Raw genomic sequence first — 16552 nt, 5'->3', positions numbered from 1 at the left:
GAAAGAATATTACCTATTTAATAATTAAGAAATTAAAATTAGAACTATTAGGTGTGGCATATTCATTTTACATTTTTTTTAAAATGGAAACACTGAGGATTCCTTTGAATAATAAATTTTGCTAGTGTCCTGAAAGAAGGGTATCTAAGTTACATTTTTCACTCAGCATTTTAGGAGGTGTTCATCTAATAAACAGTTAATTTTGGAACTGGCAACACCTAATAATAGGGTGGGGTCCAAAAGATTAGTGACTTATATTTTCAAATATTTTGATAAAGTACTTGGCATAGTAAGTGAAGTTTATAATTACATGTTTCCCAGAAACATTGCTCTGGCCGGATGGGTAGCACTATATAGGGTAATTCTGAAAACCAAAATGATGTATACATTTTATATTATTTAACGCATGGTATTGGGGAAATTGACTAAAAAAAAGGGGAAGAATCTAGTTATAGTTCATACCATAAATAAATCCCAGGTGATGTAAAGAGTCGAATTAAAAAAAATGAAACAAACCATTAAAAGAAAAAACAAAGAAATAGAAGCATTTAACTGATCTTATGTTAGAAAAGGACCTAATATGAACAAAGCAATGACAAAAAAATCACAAAGAAAGATAAAAAAAAAAATTTAAAGCATCTGCAAAATAAATATGATCACAAAATTAAGAAGTTAGGAACAAATTGGGGAAATTGTAAATAACATGACAACAAAAGGTCAATTCCTTATGGTATAAGGAGCTTTCATTAATTGCTAAGAAAAATAAAATAAGCCAGATGAATTGGAAATGTCACTGAAAATGAATAGGTTCAAAACATTAATAGTTCATGACATAAAATTTAGAAAAATATGAAAAATCATACTGATATACTATGAATAAAAATTATTAGGAAATATTCCAGAAAAAAGAAAAAAAAAAAACTACCCAGAATACTGTGGCAACCCAAGAATTGAACATAAATCAGTATTACAGTGATTTTGATGAACAACGTATACTTGCTGATGCAAGTAAGAATATCATGTTAAACAGTATTTCCTAAGTAGTAATCCTTACCAAGAATGAAAATAAAGTGAAAAAAATACTATTAGGAACCACTTTTGCAAAAGTGAATGTGAGCTATAGGAAGGGTTAAGTCTGACAAATCTACAAGCCTTTGGTTTTGGTCCTAGCTCTGTAATTCTAATGTGTTTTTTATCCACTGTGTCCCTTATGTCCACATCTGTAAAACGGCAATAAGAATAAGGATACTTTTTACTTCCCAGAATCTTTACAAAGTTTTACGAGGTAACAGAATCAAAACTTTGATTTGCCACTTTAATGTTATATTATCAGTTATGGTGTAAATGTAGACTGATGAATTGCTACAGGAAACTAGGAAGGAACTATGAACCCATTACACAAAAAGAGTTACATATGTATTTATATACATGCAAATATATATATATAAATGACTCCTTATAGAAAAGAAGAGAAATAAGTGAAAACCCTGAAAAGTCTATAATTGAGAAAGTTGGATACTAAGTTTATCTTGGTTCCTATGTTTCCAAAATATACAAATATTTTTCTGCCCCATTTTTTTTTTAATTGAGTCAGAGAAATTGATAGTGAAATAGATGGCTAGATGGGTAGCTAAAGAAATATTTAAATATTAATAAAAGCTGGTTCAAAATAAAGGCTTGCTCCTTTCTGACAAAAATTCAATGCAATGACTTCATTGAGCTCAGAAAAGAATTGGGGAGAAAATTTTCATTCATTTCTTTTTTCAAACACTCTGTGAGCACTAACCGTATTCTTAATACCATGCTCTGTAAGATTCAGTGGTCAAGGAAACAAAGGCCCTCCTGCCTGCCTCTTTCAGTTTAGTAACAGGCACAGGTGAATAATCCAGCAATTATGGTTCAGTGCTGTGCAGAGAAATACAAGGTACAGTGTGAGGACCCAGGAGGGTGCCCAGTATGGAGTCAGGAGCCAGGCGGGGGTGGGAATGGCAGGATAGTCCTCCTGGAAAAAGAGAGAAAACAAGCTGACAAGTTGAAACCTAAAGGAGGAAAGGGGATAACCACATGAAGAATTAAGGCTTATTCCATGTAGAGTGAAAAAAGAGAATATTAAATGCCTGGGATTAAATGAGGACAGTATATGCCAGGAACCCAAAGTTGTTTGATCTGACTGGATGATGCAACAATGCAGAAGGAATAGGAAATAAAGCTAGATAGAAAAGCAGAGACTAACCATGAATGACCTATTAAGCCATATTAAGAAGTTTGGATTTTATCTTGAGGGCAATGAGATTAATCAAGGGCTGCTATACTCACATTTCAATTTAGGGCAAAAAAAATCTGATTGTAGTATGGTGAATGAATGACAGTGAGCTTGTGGAGAGGAAGCCTAGAGGCAAAGAAACTACTTGTAATGCTTTTGCAGTAATTCAGGACAAAAAAGAAATGTTGATGGCTGGAACAAGACTAGTGCGAATAGGGATTGAGAGTCATAAATTAATGTGAGAGATGTTTAAAAGTCAAAAGCCATGGAACTTAGGGATCTGTTTTATGTGAGGGGTCAGTAAAGGAGAGAGAGAAGACAAGGGAAATAAACTTCTTTTTTGGTTTGGGCAACTGTTTGCATGGTGACATCATTACTGAAAAAGTGATCACAAGATTACAGGTGCTCTGTGGGAAGGAAGATGATAACTCCAATTCTGAGCATGTTGAATCTTGGATTTCTGTGGGACAGTCAATGGAAATGTAGAATAGTTAGTTCACTGAAAGTGAAGATACAAAATTCAGGAGAAGAATCTGGGTTGAAGATGGTGACTTGGGAGTCATCAGTAACACAGCCTTAGCTTCTGAAGCTAGAGAGTAGGTGAGATCACTCACAGTGACTCATACAAAAAAGAAGGCAGTGACCAAACCCTCAGATACTTAAGGGACAAGAAAAGGCCAGAAGTTAAACTTGGAAGACTTGCCAGAGGGGTAAGAGGAAGAGCTGTTGAGTTTGGTGACCTAAAAACTAGGACCTAGAAACTAAGAAACTAAGAAAAGGAAGAAGGAGGTTATGGTCAACAAAGTCAAATACATTAAAAATAGGAATAATAACAAAAATTGTCCATTGGACCCGGAAACAACATTGTTCAAACAAATTGGTGAGTTTCTTGAGAGCAGTTTCTTTGGAGGTTAATGAGAGAATCCAGATCACACTGAAGGTTGGGGTGTGAATGGGAGATGAAGACATGGTATTGAACAGTTCCTTCAAGAAATTTGGAGATAGAGAGGTTGAAAGTAAGTAAGAGGATAAGGCAGGATTTAAGGAGGGATTTCTTTCTAGAGCAAAAGACTACATCATATATGCTTATGGGAAGAAGCTGATACAAAGTACAATAAGGTCAGAAGACAAAAATGGACTAAAATCTATTGGTTAGTGACCCAGTGGAAGGTGAGATACAATGTCAACATGATCACATTTCTAACTGTTCAACACAAATACTTTCTGTATCTCCAGTATCTGAGATACAGGACCTGAATGTGTCACCCTTCATATGGAGAAACAATATAGTTTGGTGGCCAAAACATAGCCCTGTAGTTAATTATTCTAGATTTTATTCCCAATTTTATCACCAACTGTTTATGTATCATTGAGCAAGTGAATGCACTTGCACACCATGTAAAATCAAAGTCCTTAGTACATGTGTATCCCTCCTCTAAAGGAGAAGTAATGTGAGTAAATTTTATCATAGATAATAACTCTCTGGGACCTTGATCACTGGAGATTTTCTCTGTCTTGTAAATTGCATGTTTATGTATTAGAGATACGGAGTCCTTCCCCCTTCCTCCCTTTTTTTTCTTTAACCAGAACACATCTGTATTTCTTTTCTCTACTCTGTGTCCTGTCTTGGAATTCAGAATTAACTATAAATTGAGTGACATGAGCTCTTATTATTACTATATAGCTTCTTGTTACAGGTTTTAGATTGTTGAGGAAGGTGCCTAGGACGTCTAAATCCTATTCTCGAGCATCATCATAGATTTATATTGTATTGTAGGTTTTTGGAGTTGTTCAGAACGATGGCTTACTCAGCTGGGAATTAGAAACCGTAACTATTAAACAGTAGAACAACTGGATATTCTGGAGCTCTGAGTTCTAAGCCTAGCCCTGTTTCTTAATTGGATCACCCTTGACAAGCCATTATTTCCCTCTGTGCCTCATGTTCTTCCCTATGAAATGGTTACAACCTTTCAGGTCCTCATTGTAAAAGTCTGGGAGAGTATATGGCAAGTCAGTGTATGAACATGAGAAAACTATTCTTAACCCAAATAGATAAAAGGGGAAACAGAAACTCTACAAATAGCAGTTGCTAAATAACAGGAATCAACTACATTCTATTTCTGCCATTGGTTTTGATCTGGAATCACTGGGTCCTATCCAGAGGCCATATAAGATGTCATTTTGAGAAGAATGCTAAGGTCAAGATAATCCTCCTCCCACTTCCTTTTTGTGACACTCTGACCTGGTCAGTTTCCCAAGGACCATCAATGACTGCTAACAGGGATCTTCAAGGATCCTATGGTTGTCAGACAGCTGCCTCTATAAGCAGAAAATATTTCTGTTTTATTTGTTACTGCACAGGGTCAGTAAGGGGCAAGAAGAGTGAGAAAAAAATAAGATTTTTAAAATTATTGAATTCCTTCATGCTTTCTTGTCTTCCTCCCTCATCCTGACACACACTTTCTCAGGGACAGCATAAGCAACTAACAGCTTGGGGGAAAAAAAAAGAAAATCACAGTCAAAGCATAAACTCTGCAATTTGTAATCAGTGCATAACCTCTGTGATGAAATTTGTGAGTAAGTAATTCACTTTCCACTTAAGCCCACCAATGTGAGATCTCACGTTGCCGCCCTGAACACTAATGAAGGAAGTCAGACGGCAGTACAGATAGCCCCTGGGAACTCATTTCTCACATCACCAAAAAGTAATTTCTGTCATTTTGGGCCATCTGGTAACCTGGATTGTGAAGATGAAGTTTCGTTCAAGTAGGGCTGAAGAGCATGGGCCCCAGTCTTTTCAGATACAAATCTGTTTCTGCTTCTCACTTAGCCCCTTTATAGCTTAGTTTCCTACCCGTAAGTAAAATCACATAGGATATTATTTCCCTATTATAAGGAGTTATTGAGATAATACTTGTAAAATAATCTATATGAGGTCTTATGTATGATAAATGCTTAATTAAAGTTAGCTATTATTAAAGTGTTAGTAACAATGGTGGTAATGGTATTTGGAGTAACAGTAATATTTTTGTAGTGTCTACTTGTCTGTGACATAGGCCTTAGGAATTTAATTTTTAAGCTCTAAGTCACATCATCAGGCCTGTCACACACCAAAATGATATGTGGCTAGATTATTAGCAACCAGGTATTACACATCTTAATAACATATCTATGCAATCTTATACTAAATAATACTGTTTTTTTTTTCTCCTGGCATTTGGAGGAAAGATTGGACTAAATTCATTTTATATACATAGGAAAATAAAGGCAAGTAACACTTAGTGATAAGAAAATTTATTCTTAATGTGTATAAATGTACATTTTCTCTAATAACCACAAAAGGTCCATTCTAATCAGAAGAGAGCTAAGACATTTTCATTATATTACTCTGTGTACTTCCTACAGCACTTGACCATAATGGGGAGATTCTAACCTTTATAGTAAGACCCATGCTTTTCATCTGCTCAGTAAGTCTCTAAGGAGATCATAAAGCACCCAGGCTTCCTTAAACAAAAACTCAAATGATTTAAGTCACAAAAGCAGTTAGCTCAAACTTGCCACTTTCAGTTGCATGGACCAGGGCTGCAAACCTGCTTTTACTGATATGCCTATTTCTTTACATATTCCATTTGCCTTTTCTTTATAGTTCCACCAAAGATCTCCAACATATCCTCGGATGTCACTGTGAATGAGGGCAGCAACGTGACCCTGGTCTGCATGGCTAATGGCCGTCCTGAACCTGTTATCACCTGGAGACACCTTACACCAACTGGTAAGTAACCCTCCAGTCTCCAAAATGACACAAACTGTTTAAAATACCCTCATGCTTCTGAGAGTCCATTGGACCCGAAAGGAAAGCATCTATCTTGTTATTAAAATGCTAATGGAATAGTGACACAGGACTTATTTAGGTCCCTTTCTGGTCTTTTCTAATGTGTTCATCTCTATAAAGTCTACAGCTGTAGAACGAAATATATATATATATCATATTTCATTTTCATATTGCCTTGGGGTCAAGGCAACAAATATAGAAGCATTAAATGCATTAAAAGATGTAATAATATGTCTAAAATATATGCCAGGTCAGTGCTTTCGTGACTTGGGACAATATTTTGTATGGACTAAATATAAATAGTTCTTTGTATGCTTTTTATTTTGCTTTGCTTTTAAATATTGTTTCCAAATATGTAACAGCTTGTGAAGAAACCTTTTAGGAATAATACAAAATTGCCTGTGACTTCTATACCATGCTATTTTGATTACTGTAGCTTTGTAGTATTATCTGAAGTCTGGGAGGGTTATTCCTCCAGCTTCATTCTTTTTCTTCAGTATTGTTTTGGCAGTTCTGGGTCTTTTGTGATTCCATATAAATTTTAGGATTATTTGTTCTAATTCTGTGAAAAATGTCCTGGGAAATTTGATAGAGATTATATTAAATCTGCAGATTGTTTTGGGTAGTATGGCCATTTTAACAATATTAATTCTTCCAATCCAAGAGCATGCAGTATTGTTCCATTTATTTAGGTCATCTTTAATTTCTTTAGATAGTGTTTTATAGTTTGCTGTGTATAAGTCTTTCACCTCCTTGGTTAGGTTTATTCCTAATTTTTTTTTTTTATATGATTTTGGAAGGTTTTTTGTTTTGTTTTGTTTTGTTTACTTTTCTGATATTTCACTATTAGTAGAGAGAAATGCAACAGATTTCTGTATGTTAACCTTGTATCTTGCTACCTTGCTAAATTTTTTTTATCAGCTCTAGTAGTTTTTATGCAGTCATTAAGGTTTTCTATATATAGTACCATGTCAACCACATAAAGTGACAATTTTACTTCTCTTCCAATTTGGATCCCCTTTATTTCTTTTTCTTGTCTGATTGCTATGGCTAGGACTTCCAATACTGTGTTGAATAGAGTGGTGAGAGTGGGCATCCTTGTATTTGTCCAGATTTTAGCAAGAAGGCTTTGAACTTTTCACTGTTGAGTATTATGTTGGCTGTGGGTTTGTCATAAAAAATATTTTTTATTATGTTAGGATCTGTTCCCTCTATGACCGCTTTTGTTGTCTGTGATTTCTAATATGCTATTCTCAGTATTTGGCTCTGTGGAGGGGCACCAGTCAGGGACTAAGCTGCATAAGCCCATCATGGATCCCCATCTATTGAGGCTAACTCAATAAAAGTCAGAAAATCACTTCCCAGGAATGTCTTCTGCATCCTCCTCTACCCCTTCCCACCATCATAACTATAACTTAGTTCTGAGGCCTTGCTGCCTTTTGAGCTTCATTTAAAGATTTTACCAAATTCTTTAGAATTAATTGCATGCATCCTCCCGTACTCCACAGATTACATTTTTATACACAAAATGATGCCTTTGAAAATGACACAATATTTGTAGAATGGGGCCTGCTATTTAGTTTTTCCAGAAAGAGGAGTAATGGGTCAATTATTCTTATAAAATTTCATTTTTTTGGTAGATAGCCCCCAATATTTAACTGATTTATATCTGATATTCTCTTAAAGTTTCCTCATATAAATATCTAGAGATTTAGTTAATAACATATTAATTTTGAAATAAACACTGTGAAAAATTATTGTGCAAAGCTAGATATACAATGGGAGCTATCCTGAGATATTTCTAAAAGTCCAGGCCAGGGTAGTGTTTGGTTATAGCATCTTTAAATACTTTTGTATTTTGTGGTCTGAGAATATGGGCCTCTATTTCATATTAGCCCTCAAGTTAATTTATCAGGTGAAGTTTGAACCAGCCTATGAAATGGGCTTTTATTTAGGCAGCTATTCTTATTAGAGACTTCTATTTTGTTAAGAGAATGTCATTCAAAACTCATTCTTATTGTTCACGCATACAACTTATCATTTATTGATAAAATATAAAAGCAATAAATGAGGCACTTATTTGGGAGATCAACCTCAAACGCGTATCATCTCATTCCCATTTGAAACCTCACATGGGAAAAATACACATGCAGGATTATCTGAAGTAGGAACCTCTAGATACCATATACCTTTCCCCTGGATTAACTTAAGCCTCCAGAGCATATTCTACTTGAATGGAATTATATTAACCTCCAATCCCACACCACCTAGACCTGTCCCATGTAGAAATGCTTTTACTGAATGACAATTTGGTTTAAAGTTTTTGGCACATCTTTAAATATATTATTTAACAAGATACCCTTTAAAATTACTGCATTTTCTGTAATGTTTCTGAGACATTGTTCTTTCTATTACATAGTTTCTTCTGAATGGACCCTTTAAGGAATTTCCTCTGTTCTCAATATTTTGACTGTCATTTTTCTAAGCAGTGGTTTGTTTTTTTGAAGTGAACTAATGAATTTTTACAAATAATCACGAGTCCTTCATTGTATTGATGATTACCAAACTTAGAGCCAAATTTATGACTGATCTGTAAATAGAGGAAATCATATATAAATTAGACGTTAATGAAATGGACTTTAAACAAACTATGTGGGATTTAAGGGCGTCAGATCCATATACAGACACATTCTTGCTTCCGTCTTGTTTTCTTATCATTACTTTCATATTGTTTCACCTTTTATAAGTAATTCAAAAGTTTGTAAATAGATTATTTATAATTTCTTAATTTTTGTGAAATAAGTGGTAGATAAAAGAAAGGAAAGGAAGGAAGCTAGATTATATTCAAATTATAGTCAAGGAAAGAACTTCATTAATAAAAATACTTTATTCCTTTGGTGCACTGTTGACTAGCAAATAGTTTTTTTTTTCAGGAAAAATGCTGTTGGTGAACTGAACCTAGAAATATATTCTTTTGTATCCTCTCAGTTCAGAAAAGCAATGAGATCAAACCAGAGTTTCAAGACACTCTTCACAGACTTGTTCTAGGAGTTCAGATCTTCATGGCTAACTCTAGAAAACTTTCTAATGAAAGTAAACATATGATCTGACCCCTGAACAACCTGGTTATCCATGATGTTTTAAATCATCGAAAGACCAAAGGGCAAGCCAGATCTTCCAGAATAAAGACAGCACTTACATACACTCAGAGAACCCTAGAGACTTCGAAATCAACCAGAGAAATTGATGTACACACAGGGATTCCCAGTAGTCTGGCGAGGGGTCAGAAAACTATAGTCCCTGGGCCAAATCCAATCTGCCTCTGTTCTTAGTACCTGCAAGCTAAGAGTAATTTTTAAACGGTTAAATGGTTAAATTTTTAGATAGTTAAAAATCAAAAAAAAAATCTATTTTGTAACATGCAAAAAATATGACATTCAAATTTCAAAGCCCATAAATAAAGTTTTAGTGAAACACAGCCATGCTTATTCATTTACATGTTATCTATGGCTGCTTTTTTTTTTTTAATGAAACAGCAAAATTCAGTTGCAAGAGGTATGGCTTAGCCCCTAAAGCCTGAAATATTGTCTATCTTGCCTTTTACAGAATCGTTTACAGACCCCTGCTCAAGACTGTGGCTTGGGGCACAGGACAAGGATTTTCTGCCCTCATCTATGACCCCATGGGGCTTTGGGGATATCCTCCATTAAGTTTCTAAAGACATCTCCAGGGAAGGAACACATTCCTCTATAATCCTCTATCTAGGCCCTCTCTGTGGGTCAAATGCTGTTCTGGCACATGCAAAACTAGCCCCCTGCTACATTCACAGCCTGAAGGGCAGACTCCAGTTCTCCCTACACCTGGTATTAATTCTCAAGCCTACTCTTTCATCTCTTTCACATCTGACCTAAATAACCACCTGATCATAATCATATTCCTGGTTACGGAAGAGAGAATTTGTCTTTATTATTCTATATAGGAAACTAGAATTTTTGTTTTGTGTGGTTTTTTCCCCCTTTTCAAAATTTGCAAGTAGAGAGTGATCCTTTTCAGCCTATAATGCAAAGCCTTTTCGGGAGACACTCAAAGAAGAGGCTCTGCTCCCCATGTGGCAACAAAGCTACCTGCAACCCATGGCCATACGAGCAAAAAACTCAAGCTAGCTTTGTTCAATTATTAATTGTACCTGCAACTGTACAGAGTGTGACTGCCTTGCTGAGGAAACGTACCTGTAATTAGCTCGACCCCACAGGGACACTGAGCCCTGAAAGGGGGAAGATCTCATGCAGAGTTCACAAGTATCTGATTACCTGTCATTTGATGACGTGATGGGGAGAAAGGAAAGAAGGTGCAAGATGTTGTTTTTTTGTTTTGTTTTGTTTTGTTTTTTTGAGAAGAATATTTATTATCTCTTAATTCAGTTCTTTAAAAAAAAACATTTTGGTTGGGTCATTTTGTTTCTCTTTTGAAATTTTGACACCTGAAATTTCTTTTTCAGGTACACTGCAAGTATTTTTAAAGAGGGAAATTAGAAAAATGGTGGATTTTTTAATACATACAAAATCAAAACATATACCCAACATAGATGGAGGAGAAGAGATTGATGCATCCCATGGTTGCCTGCCTTATATTTCTGATTTCTTAATTTTTCTCTCCTCCTCACTTACTCCGTATAGTCAAAATGATGTGTCACATATGCAGTTGTTAAATGTGACCTATTTTCTCCCTTAATTAAGTTAGACTTTCATAATCCTGTGACTCCCAGAGGGCAATTGCACTGTAACATGTATTTTCTATGGAGTGTTTGATCTCCCTTCTGTGAGCAATGCAGCTCCTATCTTCATTTAACTTTGTTTTTAAATCTTTCTTCTTACATTCCAGAGAAGTCCCTTTCTCAAGTGTGCCTCATGTGGTGTCAGGATTGTTCATGGTTACACAGTTTCTATGCACTTCATTTCTACAAAGGTTTTTACATCCTCAGTAACCTTTTATACCTGCAACATTCAAAAGGTACACTGAGAACTTAGCTCCTTAGGCTGAGAATTTAGCAAGTGCTGTACAATTCTCTTGTCCAAGCCAGAAACCAGATTTGACACCAACCCTGTGTATAGAAATCTTGAGGACTTGGAGGGTATTATGCTAAGTGAAATAAGTCAGGCAGAGAAAGACAAATATTGTATGGTATCACTTATATGTGGAATCTAAAAAATACAACGAGCTACTGACTATACCAAAAAAGAAACAGACTCACAGATATAGAAACTGACTAGTGATTACCAGTGTGGAGAGAGAAGGAGTCAGGGGCACGACAGGGGTAGGGGAGTAAGAGATATAAACTGTTACGTATAAAATAAGCTACGGGTGGTGGATGAGTAGAGCTCAGTGGTAGAATGTGTGCTGAGCAGGCATGAGGTCTTGGGTTCAATCCTCAGGACTTCCATTAAAAAAATAAGCTACAGGATATATTGGACAACATAGGGAATATAGCCAATATTTTATAATAACTGTAAATGGAGTATAATCTTTAAAAATTGTGGCTCACTGCACTGTACACCTGTAACTTATATAATACTGTACATCAACTGTACTTCAATTAAAGAAAGACATATTTTCTATTTTGATTGGGTCAGTGGAAAAACATTGGTCTAAGAAGAACTAAGAGGACTCTGAAGAGTCTGAAATCCCCTTTCTCATTGGAGGTTGGGTTTTAACCCCTTGGTCAGACATTCTCTTTCAATTCATTTCCAAGTTTGAATCCTTGCCTGATAGTACTCTTAGACTCCATTAATGCTATAGCACTGTCTGTCTTACTTCTAACTTTATAACTCACCCAGGTATTAACATATCCAGTCTAGACTCTGCCCTCATGGGAGAGAAATATATAATGTTAAACTAAAGTTATTTCGTTACAGTGAATTCCAGAAGCACCTGTTGCAAGTAACTATCACCTGCTCTTTTCAGTTAGCATGTTAGAATTAGCATGACTTCACATTTTACACAGAGAATACATGATTTACAGTTGAGGTTTTAGGAACTTCTTTGGGACCTTCCAGAAGGTTCTGTAAGTCAATGTTGGCAGTATAAGGATGTGAAAGAATCATACCTCTGCATTTTGCAGATAAAGGGTCTTGACTATATAGTGATCAATTATACAAGAATAACAACTTATTCTATTTATTGCTTTTATTTATTTCTTTCAGTTTTTATTTTTTAATATTCTCATTATCCCTCATGAGCAGAAAAATAAAGAAAAATCTTGCTATGTTTTCTTTTCATTGTCTTACTTGTATATTAGTTTGAAAACATATCTCCCACCAATACAGAATTATATTTAGATTAATCTTGATCTTGATTACAATTTGCCCTTTTGACAAGAAGTATTTCTAGAACACTCACTCTGGAAAAGGACAGAATGAGGAGCAAAACAGATATGGTCGCTGCACAAAGGGAACTTTCAGTGCCACAAGAAAGCAGAGCATTAAACTAATAAATGCATGAATAACCACTTAATTAGATTTATACAGTGTAAAGAAAAATTATAGCATTCAATAAGACCATAAAACAGGGCTATATAGCAAAATCTGCAAGGCCAGCAAATCTCCCCTGAGGAAGCTTATTCTAAGACCTCAAGGATGAATAGGACCTGACCAAGAAAACAGGGGAGGGAAGAGTGTCCTCAGCAGAGAAAGAGTGTAGATAATACTGCATTTAAGAATCCAGGCCAGCATCTTTCTGTGAAGCCATGATGTTGGTGTTAAGTTATGCTGCTTCTCTTTTAAATGTTTAAATCTCTTTTTTGGGCACACTATTTCTTTTTACTTTTTAACGTTCCTGGTTTCTCTTTTCAAAGGGCTGAAAAATAAGGAAAAGTCTCACCATACTTTCCTTTCAGAATCTTACTTGGATATTGGTTTTAAATATACAGTGTACTATATACTCACATATACACTTTCCCAGTGTCGCAAGTATATAGACAGTTATTTTTGTGTGTGAATTTCTTAAATTTAGGGCAAAGCATATTCTTTTCCCATTCATATAATTTCATAATAGCTTAATCAAGTAAATGCAGTCTTCTTTACTAACTTAATCATTAAAACAAATGGGTAATTTAGAAAATGAAAACTACAAAATTTAACCACGTGATTACTGGCATCTAAACCTTAAAAATCCTTAAGGGACTCACAATAACTGACACTGACAACCTTTAAGCCATGGGAGGATTTCCACCACCAGATGTGCTGGCCATTCTGATGAGTGTTGTGCAAATGCCTTTGCACCACCAGCACCTGACTCTTACCCCTTCCCAGATCTGTCATCAGAACCCCAGATACTCTTCCTGAAGAGATATAAGCCATTCTAGATGTGTCCTTGGGGGACTAGCTTGGACTGAAGTGCTGCAGGGCACTTTGGAAGCTCGAGTGTTGGGGGGCAGGGGCAATAGCTTAATCACAAACTTTGCACATGGCCTAGTAGAACAGAAATAGAGCCTACATCTCTCAGCATCTCATGATTTCAAATATTTTTGCCATTATTCCAAATAGTCTGTGTTTTCTAATTTTAAAGTAAGTCTAAAAATAAATTATTTGCCAAGGCTTATCATGAGAATTAAAAGAGAACATGTAGGCAAAGTTCTTAGCATACTGTTAGCTATTACTGATATTTTAACGTCTATTTTAATTATTATTTATCCATATATCAGCTTTCTATAGTGATAGTTTGAAGGAGACTGATAATCTGATTGTAAACAACCTCCATGCCATCTTTATTCATTCCAACACAGCAACCAGGGAGATTTTTTAAATGCTCTCACCAAGACCAACCTTAGTATTTTAAATCTTATATTGCATCACATCTCAACATACCCACTTGAGGTGTTCATATTTCAAAAGGGCATGACAACAACATCTTGTTAGGGAGAGATTTTTTTCTAGTGTGGTTTATTTATGTGACTATGCTTCTTCTCCCAGGGGATAGTCTTCCCAGAGTCTGGCTGTGGAACAGGTAATACTTTACTAAACTGTAGCTGTGGAGAACCCATAGGTTGTAAATTTCAATGATTATTATTTTTTATGAAATTGACGTTTCAGATGATGGTGGTACCATGACACCAAAAAATGACCTGCAATATTCAGGGGTGAGCCACTGAACAGTAACAGAAGGACCATACAAATTTAAAAAAAAAAGAAGAAGAAGACAGTAAAGTATAGTTTCTTGAATAAGCATATTAAAAAGATCAAAGTGATAGTGAAATTGTTGAAATAGGCAGATATAAACACAATGAAATTAATTAAGGTGAGTACAGGTTAATTTACTTGGGAGCCAAACAAACCATTATAGAAGAGACAATGGGACTCACAACGTATTTGCTATGGCTCACTTAGACGTGAAGAAGTCAGGGATAGGTTGTGTGACTCCTGTGGACTTCCCACAATTAACTTTGGTAACTTGACTGTGGATGTCAGGTAAGGTTTGTCCTAAATTTCCTCATGAGATGTCACAGTAGGTCTGACTTAGGCCTTTCCTAAGAGGGAAAAGCCGAGGTCCCATGAATAAAGATGCTTTCCTAGGGTGGTCAGAAGCAAAGGGGACAGGGAACAAGTTCAAATAGATGCTCAGGGAGATAAAAATTGTCTAGATCAGAAACTTGAGAGTGATCCTGGCTTCCTTCTCTTCTTGTCCCCCAGCAATGATTCATTTGACACATGGTTTTGAGTCTACCTTCTTAATAGCCACCATTCCCCTCTCCATGTTGTTATTGTCACAATGTAGATAAACCAACAATGTCTCCAATTTTTCAGTTGGGCCTCTTGCTGCTAGATATTTACCCCTACTACAAAAATACTATTTCTAAATTTAGAAGTGGTGGAGTTAATTTTCCTGCTTAATTTCCCAATTTCCCATTGCCTTTGGGATAATGTTCAAAATAAGCATAGCAAAGCCCTTCATTCAACTTATTTTCCTGTAATCACTCAACTTAATGTAGTAGGTAAATTATACTATTTATATTTCAAGAATATGCCTTGTCCACTTGCTTTGGGGCCTTTACACATCCTGATTTTCTTCTTGAAACATGATTTCTCATCTGACTTGTATCATCATTTTGCCAGTATAACTTCTTTTTGCAAGACTTTCAAGATGACACTCCCTACAGGAAGCCATATAATAGAAGTAATAAAATTGCATTTTAATTATATGCAATCTCTAGATTATAAGATCCATAAAAATGCAAAAACTGTGTCCTACTTCTGTGTGTATTCTCAGCATTTTGCTTGGCATATTATAAGTGCTCAATCAGTTGAGTTATTCAGTTAAGGGCTTTATAAAAATAGTATTGGTGGGAAATAACTCATCATGAAATGTAAACTAAATACTCATTGATAAGTCATTAAAGCATGAATGATTAGAAGGCAAACTGCAAATGATACAATAGATACATGTAACTAAGGCTATCCAACTAATAGTTTTGTTGTTCTCTTACTGAGAAGGTTTTGGAAATTTCAGGTCCTGTTCAGATCTGTTTCTTCTTGTGTTGCCGTGTTATGCTGATTTGCTTCTGTTGGACTCTCATCAGTATCTACTGGGCTAAGAGAAAATGCTCTGAAATTCTCACATTCTTATATCAGCCCCTTTATCTCTCTTTATCACTAATTTATTATCAGAAATTGTTCTTGTCCTCAGCAGTTATCATGTTTAGTAATTGCCCTGATTGTTTATCTTTTTACCGTTGTCCTCATGAAAGCAGGCACCTACATGCTCTTAGTCCCATTACCATGCCAAGCACAGAGCAAGTGCTCAGTAAAACTTTACTGAATTAATAAATGAATTACTTACTCTAGATAAATGTCAGACTCTGTTAGGACCTGCTTAAAGTTTAGACTTTAAGAAGAGAATCTTCAAAAACTGTAGTTTTGCTTTACTGTATCATATGTATCTCAAATATATAGGACATTGTCTTTCTGTGAGATACACTGTAAAATGTCTGCTGCAGCTTTCTGTAACTGGGAAAAGTACTTTTTTAAAAAAAAGTATGTGGTAAGAAATCTCTCAACACTGTCACACCAATGAATTAGTGTTCTAGTAGGGGTTGGGGGTTGTGTGGCAGGAGGTCAGGCCCACCCTGCTTCTGGTCATAGAGAATAGTTCACAGGTTGAGTCAGCCTTAAAAAAGAACCTCCACTACAGAGCTGTACGTTTTATAATATCTCCTGTGATGCCTATAAACCATCCCTTCTGGCTATAGCTACCTGTAGCATAATTTTCACCTCCACTAGTAGATAATCAAATGGATTTCCATATCTGGCCAATCATCAGAATTAACTAGAGGCAAAAGTTTTAAAAAATACAGATTCCCTGCCTCACCCCACACTTAAATCATCTCTTTTGGTAAATTCTGGGATTCTGTGGGAGTGAATCCTCTCAGTGAGTCAGATGACGAGCCACATGACATAATGATGACT

General features: G+C 35.6%; 1 protein-coding gene across 1 annotated transcript in view; it reads left to right on the top strand.

Moving 5' to 3' along the window:
* The window catches only part of LSAMP (limbic system associated membrane protein), a 567085-nt gene that overhangs the window by 375064 nt on the left and 175469 nt on the right, over positions 1-16552 (top strand). The window contains exon 3 of the mRNA XM_010970836.3: positions 5910-6035. Coding sequence (XP_010969138.1) covers positions 5910-6035 — 126 coding nt within the window. The remainder of the gene's footprint in view (positions 1-5909; positions 6036-16552) is intronic.

Source organism: Camelus bactrianus, chromosome 1 (genome assembly GCF_048773025.1).
Source record: "Camelus bactrianus isolate YW-2024 breed Bactrian camel chromosome 1, ASM4877302v1, whole genome shotgun sequence".
Classification (NCBI taxonomy): Eukaryota; Metazoa; Chordata; class Mammalia; order Artiodactyla; family Camelidae; genus Camelus; species Camelus bactrianus.
Note: the sequence above shows the minus strand (reverse complement) of the source record. Positions and strands in the feature narration are given on the sequence as shown.